The sequence below is a fragment of the Typopeltis vanoorti genome, chromosome 10 (assembly GCF_054136105.1).
Source record: "Typopeltis vanoorti isolate ZY-2024b chromosome 10, IOZ_Tvanoo_1.0, whole genome shotgun sequence".
In the NCBI taxonomy this organism is placed as follows: domain Eukaryota; kingdom Metazoa; phylum Arthropoda; class Arachnida; order Uropygi; family Thelyphonidae; genus Typopeltis; species Typopeltis vanoorti.
The window spans coordinates 93,595,083-93,619,697 of record NC_143558.1 but is presented as its reverse complement, the minus strand read 5'-3'; the positions used below and the strand labels follow the sequence as shown (position 1 = coordinate 93,619,697).

Genomic DNA, 24,615 nt, shown 5'->3' with positions numbered 1-24,615 from the left:
TTAAATTATTTCCAATATTACATGTACAAATTAAAGCAGTGGACCAAGTACTGAGCCCTCTGTTACAGCACTAGTCACCCATTCTGCTGGATTCAATTCTCCCATATACTGTTCATTGATATCTGTCCATCAGCACCCCTCTTATCCAAGTCACCAACTTCATATCCATCCCCATTTGTTCCAATTTATGCAACAGAGTTCCACCTGGTATCCTATCAGATGCCTTTGCCATTTCCAGTAGTATCGTAGTTAGCTATTTGCTTTATCCAACTTGATTATTTTTTAAAGTAAGCAAATCATAATGGCAAGACTTCCTCTTCACAAAACCATGCTTCCCTCTATAAAGCATGATATTCCTTATACAATACTTTATAGAGGGCAGCCACTCTGTCCTGAATTCTGTCTTTTACCAACTTTTGCAATGCATTAACTACCACTCCTGAGTTACTGATGGCTTATAATTTGCTACCACTTTCTTGGAATCTAATTTATGCAGTGAAACTATTTTGCCCTTTTTCCACTCCCTAGGCACTTCTCAGACTTGAAGCTGAAATACTTTAAGCTTCACGTCTTTAGTCAGAGGAGTTTCCAATTCCCTTGCACATTATCATTATACACAAATTGATATTCCATTGAATCCCATTGCTGTATATGCATTAAGAAGGCTTCATTATTGTAAGCATCTCCAGTTCATCTACCTCTATTCTCCCATCAATCCATGTCATATCTAGCACTGCAATATCTACATCTGGATGGCACACAACTTGGATTTTATCAATGATTCCTTATGGTTTTCATCGCTCCCATTTACAGTTATATACTGGCAGGAGGTATACAGATATTAATAAAATATTTTTATTTTATTCATACCAAGACAGATTTTTGAAAGGATATTAATATTTTAACACTTGACATATTTGCATTTAAACTGAAGGAGACAACTGGGGTAGAACAGATTAGTGAGTTGAATAGAAGATTTGCGTTAGATATCAACAAGTTGTGTATGGGCCATTAGTTAGCTGATGATAAGCAATATATATAGCCAGGTCCATCCCACCTTCTTGTGATATAGCCTGATTCCACAAAAGGGGCTTTGGTAAGGTGAGTAGTGACACCTTAAACCAGTGGTTCTCTAACTTTTTGAAGTCGGGGCGCATTTAAAATCCTACAAATAATTGTAGGCGCACTATATACAAATTTCTGAGAAATATGTTATAATAATTAAGTCAAATATTACAGAAAAAAAATAATGCGATAAAAAAAAATAAAACGAAACATACCTTAAGTTTATTCATTCTTGCATTTATGAGAAACATGAGCCTGATGTGTCCTAGCGATTGCTTCAATGTTTGGGCATATATTTGAAAGGCAAACTCTCATTTCTTCATCAATACATTGAAGAGTTCCTCTCTTTTTACACTTAATTGTGGTGAGGGTAGAAAATCCTAATTCACATAAATATGATGTTGAAAATTGTAGTAAAATGTTCAAAGCTTTTTTAGATATTGACACATATTCTTCTTTTATAGAAATCCAAAAGGCTTCAAGAGACAATTCCTTATGTTAATCATCAATCCACGATCAGTGGATATAGCTGCCAGTTCTTCTTCTTCTTCTGTTAATGTTAAACCAAAATCACTTGAAGTTTTCATAAATGGATTTCTAATCCAATCATATTGTTCAGTGTTAAGTGATGGAAAATAACAAACTCAATTTTTCTTCTAAACTTGTTAAATGTTCAACTATTATTGGAAGTGTTACTTACCAATGGAAACATTTCCAAATTATCTTCAACAGCTTTTCTTTTCCAAATCTGTAGTTTTCTCTGAAACACTTTCATTTTGTCAGTGGATGTGAGAATATTTTCTTCTTTCCCTTGCATGCTAGTATTCAAAATATTGAGCTGCTGAAATATATCGGCCAAATACTGTAACCTGGCAATCCAAAATTCGCACCGAAGGAAGTTACAAAAATGTAATTGTTTCATCTCGTCAAAAAATGCAAGAAGTTCTTGTTGTAGCTCGTGTACATGGGTAAGTACTTTCCCCTTGACAGCCACAACACCTCAGTGTGTAAAAGCAGTATCGATACAAAGCTTTTTGAATAAACGCGATTTGACAGGTCTTGTTTTAATAAAGTTTACCATCTGAACAATTTGATCTAAAAATTCTCTTGATTTTTCTCCCAATGTTTTTGCCATCGAGGCCTTCCTATAAAGAAAGCAGTGAGTTATGATAACATTCTCATTTTGTGTTTTTACAAAAGATGTAAGGCCCTTAACACAGCCTACCATGGAAGGGGCTCCATTTGTACAAATGCCTACACACAACTTCCATGTTAACTGCCATTTATCAAGATAGCTATTCAAAATGTTAAAAACGTCCTCACCTTTTGTAGACCCACTTAATTCTTTGCAAAAAAAGAAACTAATTTACTATTTGATCTTCATTAATAAAACAGACGAATGCTAAGAGTTGCGCCTTATTGGTAATTTCTGTTGACTCATCAACTTGCAATGCAAAATTTGAATACTGAAGTGTTTATTACTGCATGCATTTTTCTCGATATCAGAAGACATTTCTATAATACGCCTGTGAACTGTATCGTTGGACAGAGGAATTTGCTTATTTTCATTACTGCTTCATTTCCTAGCATTGTCATGACCATTTTTTTGCATGCAGGCAAAATAAGTGACTCACCTAAAGTATGATCTTTCATATTTTTTGCTATCAGTTCCGAGACTTGATAAGAAGCGATTTGAGCTTTATCAGAAACAGTCATTATACTTTTAAAAGAATTTTCTGCTTTTGTTTGCTGTTCAGACAATCTCTTGAAAAAACTTACAGATTTATCTTGTAAATTAGAGTGTATAGTTTTAAAATGTTTACTCAATTTACTAGGAAGCAATGATTCATTTGCCATTTTACATCCACATACTAAACATAGCAGCAAAGGATGATCTTCACTTCCGGTCCAAGTGAAACCAAAGCTTAAATAACTTTCGTTATATTTGCGAGTAGGCTGCGATTTTGCTTTCTTACTTGCACTTAACTTTTGCTCACTTCCAGAATCTGATTCTTCAATATCACGCTTCTTTTTGAGAAATCTATCCATTTTATTTGGGTGTATTTATCTGAAAATAAGTAATATGCACATAACATCCACTTCCAACACTTTTAAAATAAGTAATATACACAACAAGAATAAACCATATTCTTGTTCTCTTTGCAAGAAAAACTGCTGTTAATTAACATGATAATGATGTGTTGACAAAAAGAGCGGTATATCCATAATGAAAAGGTATAATAGAGTAACTATATTTATTTTTATATCTGGATACATATTTCTCTGGAATACCACAGGGCACACCTGGAAATCTTCTAGGGCGCACCCTTTGAGAACCACTGCCTTAAATGCATGCCTTTCTTAGTCGGAGGAAATGCCAACTAGATAGATCTCTAGGTGGTAGATGACTTTCGTTGCATGGTGAAACATCATCATCCTATTTAATGGAGGCATGAAGTGGCTATTTCTATGTTTCATCTCTAGTCATGTTTCCTGTTCCTCTTCCATTCTTCTTAGAAGCAGTGTGGGTGGTGACCTTGCTAGGCATGCTCTGTATTATAAATTATTCAGCCACATTTCCTGTTTTGTACTCATATGAACAATTTCATAGGTCATATATATCATTTTGGTTCCCCTCTGTTGGACCTTTTTAACTGTCTCCTCATTTTCTCTGTACCCAGATGACCATATCTGAGTACAATAGACAAGATATGGTCTTATCAAAGCCTTGATCAACGGAAGAATAACTTCCTTATTCCTACCAGTTAGTATTCTCTTCATATGTGATGTGACAACTTAATTACCTTAACAATGTGGCCCCCTGAACTTTAAATTCTCTGTCTACTCCCCCCCCCCCTCCAAGTTTCTAGCTTCATTAATCGCCACTTGTGGCAAATTATCCTTTAATAATCTGCCTCCTCAGTCCAAATGTATACCCTTGCACTTGGAGACATTAAACATACATTCATTATGTATGAGAAATTTTCTTTTGGATTTATTGGTGGACCATAGTTCTTTATAAATATATACAGTCGTCGACAAGTTTCGCCAGCTTAAGTCTGTCTGGCTTCTTCAGGACAAGAAATGGGTACACTAATGTTAAATGCTAAAAAAAGAATGGAATAACAACAGTTAAATTAATTAAAATTGAAATGATGTATAACATCAAGAGCATGGAGTCTTAGTCATTGTTTGTTGATTGCATTTTATAGTTTTTTGCGAAGTTGAGTTCAGCTAAACATAGTGAATTTATTAAGCTTTTCCAAATGTCTTTTAGTATCATGCCTTGATTTCTGTTGAGATTGTCTCCTGTCTGGAGTACCACTGCAGCTTCTTTAAAGTTTCTACATCTGAAATCTTCTTCAATGTACGGCATGGAGCTGTTGTCCCAATCAATGGAGTGGTTTGAAATCGAGAAATGATGGGCTAATCCTGAGGTATCTGTTCTGTTGTTGTTGACATCCCCTATATGTTCTTTTTTTCAGGTTTCTGGGCTTCATGATGTTTGGCCTATATAATTCAGTCCAGGAACATGGGATGTTATATACACCTGTGTACTTGTAGAAGGCGATGCTGTCCTTAGGAGATCTTAACATGTGTCGTATAGTTTGAATAGGTTTGAAGGCAATCCTGATGTTGAAAGACCTCATGATTTTTGCTATTTTTGTTGAAACTGAGCCGGCATAAGGTATGACAATGGACGATGTATACCGCATGACTGGAGGTTGTCACTGTGGGTTGTTTCTATTGAGAATCTTTTGGATTATATTTTTTGGGTAACCATTTCTGACTAGAGTTTGAGATATGAGTGAGAGTTCATTAAGCAGATCTTTTTCTTCTGTGATGATATTTGTTGCTCTATATTTAAACATATGTATAATGCTAAGTTTTTGTGCATGATGGTGAGTAGATTTAAAGTGAAGATAACGTGTCTGTAGGTTTGCGGTAGATTGTGAGCTTGATTTGTCCATTCTCTTGTTTTTTTTTATTAGTGTGTCCAGAAAAGGTAATTGATTGTTCTTTTCCAACTCTAACGTGAACTTGATTTTTTTGTGGAAAGAATTTATTTTTTGAAGGAACTCATGTAAGGCATTTTCTGTGTCTTTCCAAATGATGAAGACATCGTCCACATATCTCCACCAGACTAATGGTTTCGTATTTTGGATAGGATGTCAGCTTCTAGTTTTTCCATGAACAGATCTGCGCAAGGTGGTGACAAGGGACTGCCCATGGCTAAGCCATCAAGTTGTTCATACATTATATTATTTACTTTTAAGTAGTTTGATTTGAGACAATGGCAGAAAAGCTGAGCAGTGTCGTGTGGATAGAGATTTTCTATGATCTTAATCACTTCTTCAACTGGTACATTCATATATAATGACCTTAGGAGGCTTGCGAGTATGTCTGTATTTGAGATTTTGATACCTTTTAATCTTTCAATGAAATGCTTAGAATTCTTTATCTCTATCCACACGACATTGCTCAGCTTTTCCGCCATTGTCTCAAATTAAATGTCTCTGTTAAATCCCTTGCAAAGTTCAGCAGTATTATGATGTAGCCATTTTCTTTATCCAATTCTGCTGTCATTTTATTATAAAATGTCAATAAATTACTTGTGCTTGGGAGAAGGGGATGACATCAGGTAACACTGAGTTCAGTGGAGTCTGGAGGGGATAATGATAGGTATAGAAGCAGTCAATTCCCATCGACGATGTGAGGAGCTTAAGGATCTTCCTCAGCTATAGCCAAGTTAGCCAGTCTTGGGCATGGACAGCAGGGTTTTTTCCCCAGTTTATCATAGGATTTTTCCTCCCACAAAGAAGGCAAACCGGCCCTATGAACACACGCTTCGATAGACGTGGGATGCTACCGGGAATAAGGAGCAACCAATCTATTCTGCAGGATTATCGGTTACCGAAACTTACTCAGTAAAATGTGTAGGCCTGTGCGAAAGCTTAACATACAATGATGATGATAGAAGCAGTGACATTTTTATGCTTTATACTAATGCCAGGAGTATTCGGAATAAAGGGGATGAATTGGTGGCACTGACAGCATCAGCAAGGCGAAAGATTATTGGGATCGCTGAGACATGGTTGATGGAAGATGATATAATTACAGGAATAGAAGTAGCAGGGGACAGCATTTTTTGGCAGGATAGGAAGGGAAAATGTGGTGGTGGAGTACTGCTTATGATAAGCGATGATTTATGTCCTCTAAGAGTGGAAGTTTTGGAAGGCAGTGACACTAGTGGTTTTGAAAGCATATGGTTTGAGGTAGAGGTGGGCAAGACAAGATATTTAGTGGGATGTTGCTACAAGGCAAGGAGCACAGAGGGTGAGGAGCAGGAAATGTTTAGGCAGTTGAGCTTGGCAAGTGCAAGAAGAATGATTGTTATGAGGTTATGAGAGATTTTAACTACAGCAGTATAAGTTTGAAGAGGAAAATGCATGTAGTAATAAGGGAATGGAATTTCTAGAATTCTTGAGGGACAGATGTCATAGGCTGTATGTAATACAGGGAACAAGAGGTTCAAGAATTTTGGATTTGGTCATATCATCAGAAGAACTACTAATAACTGAAATGACATCTCTCCCTCCTAGTTGGAGACAGCGACCATGTGGTTTTGACTTGGAAGATGAATAGACCTGCAGGAGTATCAAAGAAAATAGAATGCATGTGGAATTATAAGGCTGGTGATTATAATAGTCTTAGATATCAATTTGGGGCAATTCCATGGAGAGCGGAATTGGAAGTCCAAGATATCATTAGTGCTTGGGAAATTGTGAAGGAATATTTGTTAGCAGCAATAGTAAGCTGTATTCCACGAGTGAAGAAGAGGACACAATTTGGTGTAAAGTGGATGACAAACAATATCAAACAGGAACTGCAGGTAAAAAGAGGTTATGGAAGAGATATAAGGAGAGGGGTGGAGAGCAGATGAATGAAGAATATAAGACTCAGGCTAGGAGAGTGACTAGTATCGTAAGGAAGGCAAAATTGGAATATGATAAGAGATTGGCACTAAGATTTAAAGAAAATCCTAATGTGACCAGTAGGAGGAGAAATGATTGTGGAAGAATGACATTGTGGGATAAAAATGGGAATAGAGTGACTGATGCAGAGGAAATAGTGGAGTTGTTCATTGAACACTTTATTGGAGTATTTCACCCTGGAGAAGTAAGTCTCAATACTAAAGGGACAGAGCAGGTTCGAGGTTTAGAGGTGCAAGAGGAGAGCGTGTTCCAAATACTGAGTATCGTGGATGTCAATAAAGCTGTGGGACTGTGCTAAAGAACTGACAGCTCAGTTGACCTGGCTTTTCAATGAAAGTCTGGCTATGGGAAAGGTACTCAAGGAATGAAAGGAAAGTAAGATAGTGCCATTGCATAAGGGCGATAGCAGACTGGATATGTCTAACTATAGGCCAGTTTGTGTTTCATCGTGAGTTGTTAAGATCTTGGAGAAGTTAGTGAAGGACCATATACAGAATTGGGCAGATGAGGGTAATGTTATCTGTGAGAGTCAACATGGATTTGTTAAAGGGTGCTCTTGCTTTAGTAATATGAATGCCTTTTATAACAAAGTGACAAGAGCAGTCGATGAGGGAAAGGTATATACTGCTATTTTTTTTGGATTCTGCAAAGGCATTTGACAAGGTGCCACAAGATAAGCTGATATTTAAGTTGTGTTGCAGCATGTGGGTTTAGATGTCGAATTAGTCAACTGGATTCAGGATTGGCTGTCTGATAGGTATCAGAGAGTGGTGTATGGTGGGGCAGTATTAAGGAGGTAGAAGATTACAAATGGGGTTCCACAGGGTTCAGTTCTGAGACCTGTATTGTTTAACCTTTATATCAATGTCATTGTCAATTGATTGCAGGAGGATATTCAGTTGTTTGCAGATGATGTGAAGCTGGGAAGGGTTTATGTGATGTGAAGCTTGGGAAGGAAGTAGGGGAGACAAGAGATCTGGGGTTGATGATTGATAGAAAACTGAAATTCAGGGAACATATTTCAAAGGTGGTGAAGGTAACCTAGAGGATTGCTGTAATACTGAGAAGGATCTGACCTGCAGATATAAAAGAGTTATCATAGTGCAGATGTGGCAGCCCTGCAAGAGGATTTGAATAAACTGCAAAGATGGGTTTGTGAATGGGGGAGTCGGTTTAATGCAGCAAAATGTAAAGTCTTGAAGTTTGGGATACATCGATGGGAGGCTGCATACTTGATTGGAGGAGCTGTAGTGGAGGAAGTAGGGGAGACAAGAGATCTGGGGTTAATGATTGATAGAAAACTGAAATGCAGGAAACATATTGCAAAGGTCGTAAAGGTAACCCAGAGGTTTGCTGTAATACTGAGAAAGATCTGACCTGCAGATATAAAAGAATTATCATTCTATTGTGTAAGACCCTGATCAGACCACACTTAGACTATGAAGGCTGTTCGATAAGTCCATGCAAAGTCTAAGAGATGGTGCCACCTGTAGTATCGTGGTTATGTTTAGTTGCTGGCAACTGCTGGAGGATCACACACTAAGTTTCAGTTAGATAGATCTATTACTCTGTGTTTGGCGTTCATTTGAATGGATCGAGTACCGTGATTTGTGAAAAATGGATGAGAAAGAATTTCGTGTAGTGATTAAATGTTACTTTTTGAAAGGCAAAACGGCTCAGGAAACTAAAGCTAAGCTTGATAAACATTATGGTGAGTCTGCACCTTCGATTAGAACAGTTTATAAGTGGTTTTAGTAACTTTCGAAGAGGCCATATGAGCACAAGTGATGCTGAACGTTCTGGATGCCCTGTTGAGGTCACTACTTCAGAATTTATTGAAAAAATCCATGATATGATGATGGATGATAGAAGAGTGAAGGTGCGTGAAATTGCTAAGGCTGTGGGCATCTCAAATGACTGTATATATAATATTTTACATGAACATTTACATATGAGAAAACTATCCCCAAGATGGGTGCCGCATTTGCTTACACTGGATCATAAGCGTCAATGTGTGAACTGTTGCAAGGACAGCTTGAAGCTATTTCAAGAATCCAGAGGAATTTTTGCATCGTTTCGTAATACTGGACAAAACATGGATTCATCACTACCAGCCTGAGACCAAGGACCAGTCAAAACAGTGGGTTGCATGCAACGAACTACCTATTTTGAAGAGTTGGAGAAATCATACTATATGGACAGGGTCAAAAAACTTGAGCATCATTGAACTAAGTATATAAACCTCAAAGGAGACTATGTTGAAAAATAAAAAATGTTTGTCCCAATAAAATTATGTTTTCTTCATTTTTGCATGGACTTATCAAACACCCCTCGTATTGCTCTCAAATTTGATCCTCAGGATTTGAAGGGGATGAATTAACTGTGGAAAGGGTACATAGGCAGATAACAAAGATGGTTTTAGGACTGTACAATGTTAGATATGAGGATCAGGGAATGTGGACTGCAAAGTTTGGTATATAGAAGAAGGAGGAGGTGATATGCTTGAGACTTTTTAACTGTTGAGAGGTAGTTACAGGGCTGACACTGGGGAGTTCTTTTGTTTGGTGGAACAGCGGGAAGGAGCAATGACAAGGGGCCATCCCTGGAAGTTACGAAAGGTAGCTGTGAGCTAGTTGAACTGTGGAATGCATTGCCTGATAAAGAGTGGTGAGAGCAAGAATGGTCAATAAGTTCAAGGAGTGGTATGATAGACTTTGTGTTTCCTAGGAAGGACCTCCCATGATGAGACTTTTGATTCTATGGAGGCCTGAATAATAATAATAATAATAATAATATCACATGGTTATCTGCAAAGGTTTAAGATAAAATTATTTTCTATTTGGATTCCTTCTTTGTTAGTTAACTACTATTCATTTCATTCATATATATTCCAAATAATATTGGAGGAAGAGGCATCCTTGTCTGAGTTATCCTGTTACTTCAGTGGTGACCTTGTTGACTGAGTAGTAAGCATATCCGCTCTCCAGGCAAAAGGCTGTGGTTCGAATCCTGCTGGGCATGAATGTTTGTGATTATCTGTGAAAATACTAGTTGTGGTGTAGATGATGATGATAGTTGTGGTTTACTGTAGTTGGTGGATCGAGTGATGGAGAGCTGTGGGGTGGTTTCCCTCCCTAAATGAATCTTTGGACTACTTGGAGGTATCACGTAGTAATAATAAATAAGTAAATAAAAATATCTGTCTGCCTTGTCAAAAGCAAAATTTTTTATAATCTATGAATGCCTGATACATTTCTAAGTTGAATTCTCTTCTTTTCTCTAATGAGCAGTTTATCAGTGTATATCACACCCATGTAAATAATGCTGTACATCTAAATGGGAAGAAAATATAAGAAGAATTAGACTTGAAGGAATCAGGGGTGTATCATTTGTTGTTTGGGTTAGATGTTATTAAGGCTGTGGGAATGGTTGACATATCACATTGTATTTTTAAGAGTTAGCAATGCCCTTTACCTGATTATTTAATGAAAGTCTTGCAGTGGGAAAGGTTCCCAAGGAAGTGGAAACAAGATAAAATAGTACCACTCTTCAAGCATGGTTCCAGGAGAGATGTTTCTGATTATAGATCAATCTGTATATCTGAAATTGTGGTCAAGGTATTAGAGGAATTGGTTAGGAATACAGGATTGGTTGATGGCCATAGGATTCAGGGTGTTAAGTCATAAGTGCTGGGAGAAACTCATGTTAAAGGCTTAATGAAGTGAAACATCACTGAGAAAGGATTAAAAGTGATATTTAATTATTTTCCAATATTTCATATCAGTCACTGAGTCATCTTGAGAGAGTACAATATGAGACTTATAACACACACACACACACACACACACATGTGCGTGCACAAGATGAACTTGTGGACAAAATACTAGTCCTAACTAGGTGGGACATCCTCTATGGGCACCTGTTGGCATCCTAGGATGTGACCTGGGATCTTGATGTATTAGTGTTTCCCATATTTATTCACATTAGGCTGATTTTTGAGAGCAGCTGCAGATTACACTAGGAACTGATAGAGGAGGGAGTTGGCCCTTAGTGGAGTGGCTAAGCATAGCTAGTTTCAAGTGGGACTTGAAAGCTGTGCAGAGGTTGCATCTCTTTAAGATTTTGGCTGTTTTTTCTGATGTGCCTTGGAAACAGAGTATGGTGATAGCATTACTAACCGCAATGACTGTCTCACTATCCCAAAATTCTGGGAGATCATTATCTTCAATTGTATAAAATAAACTTATCAAATATATTTTAATTTAATTTTAATTACACCCAAATTAATTTTTTTTTGGGTCCTCAAACAACTACTGTACACATAGAAGGATTCCGATGTAAGCATGCGCACTAACGGTTCCTTTGAATGTAATTGCTAGTATTGTTTGTAATAACTGTATTGATGATGTCTTACTGTGGTATACGTGTGAATTTATAGCTATGAATACTCCATAGGTTTCATTATATAATAGAATTATCATTAGTTAAGTCATTAGTACCTAATGAACTAATATATTTGCATATATTTTTTCAACTTCGTCATCACTGTGGTCACTGGTAGTCATGTATGTTTGTGTTATTATTGTATTTGTTGGTTTTGCTTTGAGTTTTACTATTATCATTCTGCTATTATATTTTACTGAATTTACTCTTCTTCAGCATTCCTTATTGAGGGCCATTGAGACTCCATTTTATTATTATTATTATTATTATTATGCTTATTACAAAAAAATGGTATAAATAAAATTAATGTAAATGATACATATATATATGAGGAAAAATATTGATTTTCTGTAAAAAAATGAAATGCACTCATTTCATCAATGACTGCATTCATTGATGAAATGAGGGTAGTCAATAAAAATATGACTACAGGTTAGTCCAGTAATGTAGAACTCACAGACAGGCATGTCATCACCCATCAATAGAAAGTACAATGTGAGATAAAATACGACCTATGCAAGAACAACTTCCTCTTTATAGGCCTTATGTAGACTGTCACAATTTAATTTCAGGCTCAATTTGATAGAGCTTATTATTGGTCTCTCTATTCCATGATGACTGCTACTGGGATAAAAGTTTCTGTCTTATGATCTGCCTGTAATTGGTTTAGGCAGCAGGAAGATGGTGGAAGCTTGAGAAATGAGCTGACCTTGCTGTGGGAGGAAAGCCTCATTTTTCTTAATCTAGTATGGCTTGAAATCGAACAAAAACATACATCTAAGTATAGCTTCAGTAACTGAGAAGAGAGAATGTTGAATTCTATGGGGACACTGGATGTTTCAGTAGCTCTAAATTTCTTATCACTCTATGAATCTGTATATATGCTGCTTTGGTAGTAATGCAAGCTCTATAGCATACAGCTCAGCAGTAAAGCAGTTACATTCTTGTGTGATCTGAGCAGATATTGTGCTGTCCAGGAAGACAGCAGAAGATCCCACCATTGCCATTGATTTTGAATTGTCAGCGTAAACAGGTACAAAATCAGAGTATACAATCGACCCTCATTTAATATCACTAATTTGTTCTGGGAAAAAGTGATGTTAAATGAACTACATGTTCAATGGGGGTTTTAGGTAATCCATTTCAGAGACCCCAGAGTAAAAATTTATTGTCGCTAATAGTATACACTTTATGTACTGCAGTATCTATGGTATTGCAATAAACACAAGTCATGCAATACTACCCCCACCACTTAAAAAATATAAAAATGAATTCAGAGGTCACTGTACACAACCAATCAACAAAATGCCTGGTGAGCAACTGACTGGGCAGAGTGTTCCATGACTGCCTCAACTGGTCATCATGCAGGCTTCAGGGGAAACATCATGTTAATGATGTGTGATGGTAAACAAAGTAGGTGAAAGAATGAACGCATGTAGACCAATGGAAACTTTGATGCTAAATGAAAAGATGTAAACTGAGTGTAATGTTAAAGAGCTTCAACTGTATTTGATTTTACGAGCTTAAAGAGCTGCTGATAGACAATAGGGGAGGGGTGGAAAATTTAAGTAGTCTGCAGAAGGAAAAGATGCATGGTGATATGTACGAATTCCATGGTGGAAGTGTATTTAGTGGCATCTGTGCTATGTTGTCTACTCCAATATCTATAGATTGTAAGCACACTTTTATTTGCAAACCAAAGGGTGGTATGGCTGTCTGTGGATGTTGTAGATTCTCCCACCATGAGTAAAAAATACTTGGCCACATGAGATGGTCTGGCAAGGATTTTATTTTCATAGTGTAATAATAAAAAGACAGATGTTGGCATTGAAGTGACAAAAGTGGTTAACAATGTATAGATTAGGGATTGGTGAAGTATGAAATGCTCCAGTTGCTATTCTCATGGCTTGAGAGAATACTTGATGATAAACTCACTTTTCTCCCATATGTACATATAGGAGGAAAGTGAGTTTCTTGTCAAATATGAGCTCCAAGAACTTGGCTTCTGGTGCAGCTAGGATTAAAGTTTGTTCTAGTTTGAGTTCTAGGTAAGGATGAAGACACATATGTGACCAAAATGCACACAAACTGTCTTTGCTGTGAAAATTTGACTCAATTTGCATGCACCCATTTTGAAAGATGCTGAATGGCTTGCTGCAGCAGCCTTTCTGAGACCCTTATATTATATGAATGAGAGAAGATGGTAAAGTGATTCATAGAGAGGGCATTACTTAAGGTTGGAGAAAGTATTTGAGTTAGCAAATTTTGCCTTGATTTCAAAAAGAATGATACTTAAAACTGAGCCTTGTGGGACTTCTCCTCTTGGCTCTAAGGGTTGGGAGAGCAGTTCCCACTTTGACTAAGAAGCTTTGGTTGGACAAAATGTTCTTGATAAAAAGCGGTTGATCCCATCCCAGACCAAAATTATGTAGATCTTTCAATATTCCAAATTTCCAAGCAGTGTCATATGCTTTTTACATATCAAAGAAAACTGATACTAAGTACTTGTGTTTTAGGAAGGCATTCTAATGGATGCTTCCAGCCAGCTAGATGATCATTTGTAGAATGATATTTGCAAAAGCCAGATTGTGTTCTGGAAAAAAAAAGGTTGTTTCTCTTCAGAAACCATAAAAAATGAGAGTTATTCCAGAATCTTGCACAGGCAGCTAGCCAGAGAAATTGAATCATAGCTTATTGGGAGATTCTCGATCCTTCCTGGGCTTTGGAAAGGCAATAATAATAGCCTTTTGCTGGGTATCTGGAAACCCATTCTCACAGAAAATACTATTGAAAAAGTGCAGCAGTTGATCCATGTCTGATGGCAGCAGATGTCTTACCATCACATATGGATACATGTGGTCCAACAGCAATTGGGTGACATTTAAGGAAAGCAACTTTCATTTCTTCTTTTGTGAATGGCCTGTAATATTCTTTGGTACCATTCAAAGAAAACAGAATTTGTTGTTTTCTGCTTTGCAACTTTGGGCAAGGAACTCAAAGGAAAAAGACTAGTTTTAGCAAAAATCTACAAGTGTGTTGCCAATTGCTGTTGGGTAGGCAACAGTGCATCCATTATGTTCAAGTAGAGAGAGAGAGAGCTGGTGGGTCATGCGTCTGCCTTTCATTTTCAAGATTTTATCCTATATTTATTTATTCTCAGCTATTTGATTTGATGTTATAGAAGATATATATTGGATCAAGGATTCCTTCTGGCTCAGAAATGGATGTGTCTTGCTTGGTTTGAACATGTTTGAAAGCAATGAGGTTTGCTGTTTTGGGGTATCTGTGAAAGGTACTACATGCTTTCTACTGAGCTTCCCTGGCTGCTGTGCAATGATTCTTCCATTATGGTTTATGGAAATGTAGAACCTACTAGATGTTTTAGGAATTGTAGTTGTTACAGCATGTGCAATACACTTTCACTTGGTTCACTGACTGGTGAAAAATTGAATTGTGCTAAAGTAGAGGTGCCAGTCAGCTTGCTCAATTTTTCATCATGATATCCACAATATAGCATGTGGTTGCCCATGTTGATATCATGAGGAAATGATCACTCCCATACAAGCTGCCTTCAGTTCCCACTTGAACAGTGGGGAGAGGGAAGGTAAATAGTCAGTTTAGTCAATGGTAGTGAATGTTCAGGTAAGCATGGGGAAGAAGAGGGAGAGACTGTTGTTGAAGCATATGCTCAACAACTCTTCCTCTATAGTGTTTAATTGAGCACTATCCCACAAAGTGTTGTGTCCATTTAAATTCCCCATTAAAAGTAAGGGATGCTAACTGCAATATGATGTTATCAGGGTCATCCTGAAAGATATGTTACAGGAGAAAGGTAGATGCAACATACTGTTATGTGTTCCAAGTGAGAGTCAGATGGCAACTGCCTCTATATTGGCATTAAGTGGAACCTGCTGGGTGGGGATATAGTTGCTCATTAGAATGGCAACTCTTCTGTGGGCAGGCCCATCTCCTGTCTTGTACTTATGAATGATAATTGCATTTCATAATGCTAGATCATCACTGGAAATTTGCATGCAGAAGCACATTGGTTTATACACCTGGAAGAAAGCTTTGATGTCATTGTTTTGTCAAATCCATGACAATTCCATTGTAGAAATGTTTTCATTGTTTCTTTTTATTGATATCTGGCTTCCTATGTTGAGAGATTTTGTTTTTGTTAGCTTTGGTTTTTTTTCTTTTTTAAAGAATTGTGGATGGCCAATGGCCATCAATTAAAATATCCAAGATATCTTCATACTGGATCGAGGTGAGCAGAGGTAACCATGCTATTTGCTAATGGGCCATCTATTAAATTGTCTGGAGGCATATCTTTAATTCTTTGTGAAGCACATTCCATTATTTTTTTAATAGCAGGGAGGACTGTTTTTGGCATATCATCAGGAGTCAGTCCATATTGCTTTTTTTCTCTCTCTTAGATTCACTCAATGAAGATAGCAAGCAAGTCATAGTGTGTAGTGGTGAGAAAGTAGGGACATGCATGTCACTATCCCTACTAACACTTTCTTTACTGTTGCCGTCTTGGCATAAGAGGGTTTACCGCATGTTGTTGCTACTTTTGTATTATGCTGCCTCTTTGCCTCCTGATAAGTGATGCATTGTTCTGTTTTTTATTTTATTTTATTTTATTTTTTTCCAGATTTCCTTTTTATCCTTCCATATTTGGCATGCTGGGTGGTCTCCCTCAAATTATAGCATTTCAATGTTTTACTTTTACAGTCTTTATTCTCATGAACTTCACTACCACATCAGATACAGATGGCAGAGCCACAACTGGCATTTTGAGAATGACTATATGTTTGGCATTTAAAGCAGTGCAAAGGGTTCAGGATATAGAGCCTTACTGGGCAGCTGAGATAACCCACTTTGACAGATGTTGGTGGTTTTGGTGTATTGAAGGTACAAATGATATTCTTGGTGGGAATCAGGTTCTCATCTCCATGTATGAGGATTCTTCTTATGGCTGTCACGTCTTGGTTTTTCAGTTCAGAGAAAATCTCCTCATAGTTTCTTTTCAGATTTTGGAGATCTTGCCAACCCTTCCCAACTCTTCTGGATGAGGAAGGATAACAGAGTGGAATGCATTGCCAGAACATGTTGTGAATGTGCACTATGTAAATGATTTCAAGGTTCAATATGATAAACATGTTGCTAGTTAAGTGAGCTTCCCATTCTGAGTCTACTGACTCTATGGAGGTTACATTACCCACTGTTACTGACAAACTAAATAATGAACCTTTCCTGGAAAGGTATACAAAACATATTTTGAATTTTGTTTAAAATGAATCATGATTTAAAAGGTTCATAAGGTAAATTATTTTTTAATGATAATATGTTTTTCTAATTTCAGGATCTAACAGGAATGATATCACTCATTGCAAAATTTTTAGGCCATTCGCTTAATACAGAGGCTGTACATACTATTGCAGATCATTGTTCTTTTAGAAAGATGAAATCAAATATCATGGTAAACAGAGAAGTTCTTCCAATATCTGACCTATTTGATATGACCAAATCGAAGTTTATGAGGAAAGGTAAGCACTTTATCTCACTGTACACATTTATAGACAGGCTGTAAAGAAGGTTGGAAAGAAATCCATCTTTCTTGTAGATAAACTTATACGTTGGTTAAGCATAGCTTTTAATTTTTCAGGAAATGGCAACATATAGTAGAATATTAATTAAAAACTTTAATCAATACCTTCCTATATTTCTATATATTTCTTTATCTTTGAAGAAAGATGGACTTCTTTCAACGTTTACAATTTTTATATTAAAAATGATGCATCTTTTAAGTTGCATTTAAGTTGCAGCACATGGGTTTAAATGTCGAGTTAGTCAAATGGATTTGGGATTGGCTGACTGATAGGTATCAGAGAGTTGTGTATGGTGGGACAATATCAAGGAAGCAGAAGGTTACAAGTGGGGTTCCACAGGGGGGCTCAGTACTAGGGCCTGTATTGTTCAACCTTTATAACAATGGATTGCAAGGAGACACTCAGTTGTTTGCGGATGATGTGAAGCTGGGAAGGGTTATCAGTAATAGTGCAGATGGGTTTAAATGTCGAGTTAGTCAAATGGATTTGGGATTGGCTGACTGATAGGTATCAGAGAGTTGTGTATGGTGGGACAATATCAAGGAAGCAGAAGGTTACAAGTGGGGTTCCACAGGGCTCAGTACTAGGGCCTGTATTGTTCAACCTTTATATCAATGGATTGCAAGGGGACACTCAGTTGTTTGCGGATGATGTGAAGCTGGGAAGGGTTATCAGTAATAGTGCAGATGTGGCAGCCCTGCAAGAGGATTTGAATAAACTGCAAAGATGGGTATATGAATGGGGGAGTCAGTTTAATGCAGCAAAATGTAAAGTCTTGAGGTTTGGGATCCATCGATCGGAGGATGCATACTCGATTGGAGGAGCTGAGGTAGGGGAGACGAGATCTGGGGGATGATGATTGATAGAAAATTGAAATTCAGGGAGCATATTGCAAAGGTGGTGAGGGTAACTCAGAGGATTGCTGCAATACTGAGAAGGATGCTGACCTGCAGAGATAAAAGACTTATCATTCCATTGTATAAGACTGATCAGACCACACTTAGACTATTGTTCTCAGATTTGGTCCCCAGGATTTGAAGGGGATAAACAAAGATGGTTTCAGGACTGTACAATATGAGTTATGAGGATTGACTGAGGGAATGTGGACTGCAGAGTTTGGTGGATAGAAGAAGGAGAGGTGATATGATTGAGACTTTTAAACTGTTGAGAGGAAGTTACAGGAAATATTGGAGAGTTCTTTCACTTGGTGGAACGGTGGGAACGATGACAAGGGGCCATCCCTGGAAGTTACAAAAGGAGGCTGTGTGCAAGAGGGTGAGGAGTGGTTTCTTTGCGTGGTGGTTGAACCTTGAAATGCATTGCCTGAGAGAGTGGTTGGAGAGGGAACAGTCAATGGGTTCAACGAGTGGTATGATAAACTTTGTGTTTCCTACAAACGACCTCCCACGATGAGTCTTTTGACTCCATGGAGGCCTGGATGATAATAATAATAATAATCTTTTAGATATGAACAGGAATCTTAGAGCTGACTAACTGGATCATGCAGACTACATAGGAAATTATAGAAAAAGCATGGAGGCAATTATTATGTCCTTGGATTCTTTGGAGGTGTCATGTCATAATAATGTCTGTACAAAAATGCCAGGAGTATAAGGAAGAAAGGGGTTAAGCTTGTTGCCTTAGTGAATATGTTGTGGCCTCGAAATATGGCATTAGTGAGACCTAGCTCTCAGAGTCAAATGTTATTATTATTTTCAATATACTCAGTACCAGTACTGACTGGCATTGAGTGTAAAAGATACAGTATTTTTATGAAGGATAAGCAAGATAGAACAGGAAGGAGGGGGGGGGTATGTTAATGATATCAGATTATTTGAGTCCAGTGAGGGATAGATAACTATGGCTGCAATATTAGTGATAGTTTTCTATATGTCAATGAGTTTGAAGTGATTTGGTGTGAGGTGAAGTCTAACAAGATCAAACACATGGTGGGGTTTTGCTACAGACCTAGTGGATCAGCTGCTAGTGACGATGAAATTCATTGTCAAATAAAACTTATAGGTACTAAACAATTAATTGTCATGGGCGACTTTAATTATCCAAACATTGATTGGTTAGTAGTGAAATCTCTTGAAAAAAATGAAGACAAAATTATTGAGTATTGCATTTCTTTAAGCAGCATGTGAAAGAAGGAATTCGTGGTCAAAGAATGTTAGACCTAATTATAGTGTCAGTAGAAGTTTCAGTAAAAGATGTCACTGTTCTTTTGTGACAGTGATCATGCTGTACTGACATGGGAAGTAGCTAAGTGTACATATATTCCATTCAGAAAAGGTTACACAATGAACTTCAAAGCAGGAAATTATGATCAACAGAGAAGAATACTAAGTTTGATCCTGTGGTATTGTGTTTTTTTTTTATTTTTTTTATTTTTTTATTATATGTTGAGCCCATACACAGAAGGTTGGTTGGTCAACCTATAGTACTTTAGTACCATGTATGAGTAGTGGATTGGAAAAGGAGGAATTTGTTTATATTTGATTTGAATGACTTTAAATTGTATTCCTTGGGAAACACAGCAGGTGGGAGACTGTTTCACAGTGCAGGGATGAAGGAAGAGGAAAAGAAACTTGTTCTGTTGTTTCTAGGCATACTGTGACGGGATGTTGTGCAGCAGCTGCATGTGTTCCAATGAGCTTAGTACTGAGCGGAGGAATTATTGATGTTATTTCAGTTGAGCATTTTCCCATGGAAATATTTGTAGAATATACATTATACATACTGCAGAACTCATACGTCTGTGTGAAAGTGGGGGGGGGGGAGAGTTGGTAAGGGATGGATCATTGATAAGTCTAATTGCTCTCCTCTGTATTGAGTCGAGCATTTTGAGAAAGCTTTTAGGGGCCCCACCCCATATGTGGAAGCAGTATTCAATAGCTGGGCGAATTTGTGATTTGTATAATGTTAATAGCTCTTTGGGGGTGAAATAAAGTCTTGAGCGAAAGAGAAATCCTAGTTTTTTTGAGGCTGAGGATGCAATGGTTGTGACATGTTTATGCCAGGAGAGGTTTGATGTGAGGGTGATTCTAAGAAGCAAGATCTCACACTGTTTGGAAATTTGGGAAGGAATGGTTCTTTTTTATGGGAAATAGTACAGAACTGGGTTTTATTGGCGTTGAAATTTATGAGGTTATCCGAACCCCATTGTAGGATAGCTTGGAGATCGGAGTTGAGGGTGATGGTGGTTGATGTTCTGTAGGTTGAGGTGAGTTGTGAAGGGTAAGGCTTATCAAATGCAAGTGAGGAGTGTAGTGTGCTGTCGTCTGCAAAACTGTGTATTGGGTTGGAAGTCAATTGCAGTAAGTCATTGATATATAGCAGGAAGAGGGTTGGTGAGAGGACAGAACCTTGTGGGACCCCTGCATTAATTGAACGGTGAGAGGATAGGGAGCCATCCACCATCACACACAGTGTGCATCCAGACAGAAAGTTGGCAGTCCAACTACAGAAGTCCTGGTTCAGACCGAATGATGGTAGTTTGTCTAGTAGGCCTTTGTTCCAGACCCAGTCAAAGGCTTTGGAGATATCTAGTACAACTACTTGAGATTCACCAAATCTCTCCATAGCATTTGCCCAGAGATGGGTGATGTATGTGAGTAGATCTCCTGTTGATCGGTAGTGACGGAATCCATAATGGCGGTCATTTATTTGGTGAGTGTCTTCAAGATGGTATAGGAGTTGGGAATTGATGATTTTTTCCATTACTTTTGACAGGACTGAGGTAAGTGAGATAGGGGCGGTAATTGGATGGCAGTGACTTGTCACCCTTCTTGCGAATGGGCTGAATATAGGCCAATTTCCAGTTTGTAGGATAGATTCCAGTGGCGTAAGAGAGTATATATAGGTGACATAGGATAGGGGTCAGTTATGGAGCACAAACTTTTAGAACAATTGGGGGAATGTCATCAGGGCCAGGAGACTTTTTTGTGTCTAATTTGGACAATATTTTTCTGATCTCATCCTGGCAAAAGGATATAGGGGACATTGTATGTTGGGTGTCTGGAATGGTTGGGGGACATTTACCATTGTCAGTTATGCATGCATTTGAAGCAAAGTATGAAGCCAGAAGATTGGCTTTTTCTGTGGGTGATGATGCAGTAGAGCCATCTGGGTATGATAGGGGTGGGAATAGTGTTGGACAGAAGTTATGGCCAATTGCTTTGACGAGAGACCAAAAGGCTCAGCTGCCGTTTGGATAGGCTGCTAGTTTCCTGCTTTTTGCTCTTTTGAACTTCTTCAACCAAAGAAGGTTAAAGTTGGGTGATTCTAGGTTGGGTGCTCTCTGGCAAGGTATGTCAGAGCGGACGTATGTGCAGACACACCCTTAGGACGAAAGTTGTTAAAGAGTGAGTAGTTTGGAAGGTTGAGATAAGTGGTGCTGGGGAAGGTGAGATTTGAGTTTCTGCCAGGAAGAGTAGGTTGAGTTTGGTAGACTGTAGGTGGTAGTGGATAGTATTCAGGTTGGAGTTTAGGCCACGGATGTTGGTGAAGTGGATGTGTAGGGTTTTGCGAGTCATATGTTGGACCACATGGGTCTTGCACATGTGGTCCAACTTGCACATTTCCTATGCGGTGCCTGCATGCTGGTCTCCATGGTGGCTGCTAGTGGCATCACTTGATTTTTTTCACCAGTTTATCTTGTCTGTAGTCGATGATCCAACTGTTGTCACCATTTTGACATTTTTCTTCGAGTTGTCTTTGAAGCTGGTGCCTTTGTTCCCTCTGTGCAAATGATAAGTCTGGTTGTGCATGTATGCACGATTGGGGACTGGTGTCTTTGAACTTGTTGTTGATCGCTGTTATTATTTTTGATGTGCGTGTCGCAAGTCACTTTTACTAGGTGCAGAAAGTTCGTTCTTCCTTCCTTTTATTTATAGGCCCGAAACGATGGCACCTGACGATATTCTTAGGATCAATGTTGCATTCTTCAGTTAGTTTGTTGATGTCCTCTTGTAGTGATTTTCTGTTTTCTGTTGGTAAGTTCAAAATAATGACGTTGAGTTTTTTGTGTTTGGCCTCCATCAAGTCTTTTACCGTTGATGCGATTAGATCGCAAAGATCTTTCGCTGGCAAGGTAGAGCTTGCGTTGCGCTGATTTTCAATTTGTTCTAGCTTAGCTTTGACTGCATGTATTTTGGAGGTAAAAGTTTCATTTAAAGCATTAATGTACTGTTCGAGGTTTTTGACACATTTACCTATGTTCAGAAGTTGTTTTACCGAAACAACCGAATGGTTGTTAGATGGGAAGGATATTGCAGTGCACGGAAAATATTTAAAAAATACATCACTGATGCATTATCAGAACGTGTCCCTGGAGCTTGAAGAATAAAGAGGATGAGAGTGAAATGGATGTGCAATCATATTAAGCATGAGATTCTTAAGAAAGGGATGATGTGGAAGGAATACCATGTGCATAAGTATGACGTCAGTTATGAAATTATAAGCTGAAAGGGTTACAGCTATTGTACAAACAGCTAAGTGTGAGTATGAAAAGAAACTGGTTCTACAACTAAAGACAACACAAAAGAATTCTGTCATTATTTTACAAGTAAAAGAAAGAATGAATGTGAAAGAATAACTCTTGTCAATGTGGGAGCCAGATGCAGAAGAGATTGCTGAACTAATGAGTGCCCATTTTGCTATGTTTTGCTACTTCTGCAGTGAGGAAGAAACGTAGGTGTATAAGGAAGAAGTACTAGAGTTGTTGCATAAATTGAACATGAATTCAGCAACAGGGACTGATAGGATACAGCATGGATGCTAAAAGAGTGTTTGGCTGAACTGTCTGTTCCTTTGACCTGGCCGAATAATTTAATTATCAGCACAAAGAAGAATTCACAGGAGCAGAAAGAATTGTATGATTATCCCATTGCATAAGGATGGTGTGAGGACTGATGTGTCTAACTATTAAACTATCAGTATCTCTGGAGTGGTGGTGAAGATTTGGAAAATTTGGTAAGAGAGTGCATACAGAAATTGGTTAAGAGAAAATCTATACATGGGTTTACTAATGGAAGGTCATGGTTTCAGCAACTTGCTCGCATTTTTAATAATGTAATGGTTAGGTTGGACAAGGGGAAGATATACCATGATATATTTGGACTTTGCTAAAGGTTTTTGTCAGGATTTGGCATGTGGTATTTATGATTATATTATAAATTACTCTAAAGCTTTTGACTGTGTTCAGCATGTTAAACTGTGGGAAGTAATGAAAAGAATGGGTTTTCCTCAAGATACTATCAAGTTGATAGCAAACTTGTACAGTAAGCAAGAAGCCATGGTTAAAATAGGTGTTGGATTAACTGATTGGCTTCAGGTTAGAAAGGGAGTGTGATATGGGATTAGATTATAAATTATTAGTTTGGATAAGAGGATGGCTGAATTACAGATATCGACAAATGGTCCATGGGATGTGAGTCTAAAAGATTTCAGGCGACTAGTGGAATCAGTCCTTTGGCCATTGTTATTCAATCTTTACATTCATGATATTGGGAAGTATTTAGTAGGTGACATATAGTTATTTGCTGATGATGCAAACATAGGCAGGATAATCAGGAATGCAATTGGTATACAGTACTTTCAGAATGATTTCAATAGGCTGGAATTGTGGGCATGTGAAAATAGCTGTCATTTAAGTATTAGTAAATGTAAAGTTATATACCCAGGTGTGATGAGATATTCCATCTATCTATTCATTTGGCATCAATAGATGCCGTATGGTCACTCAGATGCTTGGTGATGTGCCATACCAGTCCTCACCAGATAGTCCTGTTGTATGCTTTTCTGGAGACTTCAACTCTCTGAAGATCAGTCACTTGAAGCCTCCAGACACACCCATCCACCTATCTCATTGATGGTCTATCTCTTCCTCTTTTTCCAGGAACTTTACCTTATATTGCTGTTCTGAGAAGTCCTCCTTCCATTCTCTTAATGTGTTCAAAGTATTTCAACTTTCTTCTGTCACTGTTCTTAAGAAACCTTAAAGTTCTGCTAATCCTTTCTAGCACCTATCCTTTTGTCCACCTTTCAGTATATGATAAACACCACATCTCAAAAGCAGCTATCCTTTTCCTGTCAGACTTCTTTTGGTTCCGAGTCTCACATCCATAAGTCACTGTTGGAAAAACATCTGCCACAGTCTTCAACTTTGTTCATGTGAAGATAGATCGATCCATCCTTCCAAATTTTAGACAAGTTTCTGACTGTTATTTTAACCATTCCTAATCTTCTTCTGATGTCTTCTGAATAACAATTCTTCACATTAATAATAATAGATTCCAGGTACTTGAAACTTGCTGACTTCCTTAATTCTTTTTCCATTAAGATACAATTGTTTCTCTAGAGCTTTCCTGTCTCTGTATTTCCTTTGGACCATAATCTTTGTCTTGTTAGGATTAATCTGAAGTCCTCTGTTCTTACTGATCTCATTAACTTTATGAAGAATTTGTCCCCGTTCTTCTTTGTCATTACAGAGG

The 24,615-nt window shown here is 37.8% G+C and overlaps 1 protein-coding gene across 6 annotated transcripts in view; it reads left to right on the top strand.

The window, feature by feature from the left end:
• Nucleotides 1–24,615, top strand: part of LOC150102597 (sulfotransferase 1B1-like) — a 213,354-nt gene that overhangs the window by 91,776 nt on the left and 96,963 nt on the right. For all 6 annotated transcript variants that reach the window (XR_016548926.1, XM_090399000.1, XM_090398998.1 and 3 more), the window contains exon 6: nucleotides 16,873–17,056. Coding sequence is in view for 5 of the 6 variants with exons in the window: in XM_090399000.1 (XP_090255126.1) it covers nucleotides 16,873–17,056 (184 nt within the window). In the remaining variant the exon portion in view is untranslated. The remainder of the gene's footprint in view (nucleotides 1–16,872; nucleotides 17,057–24,615) is intronic.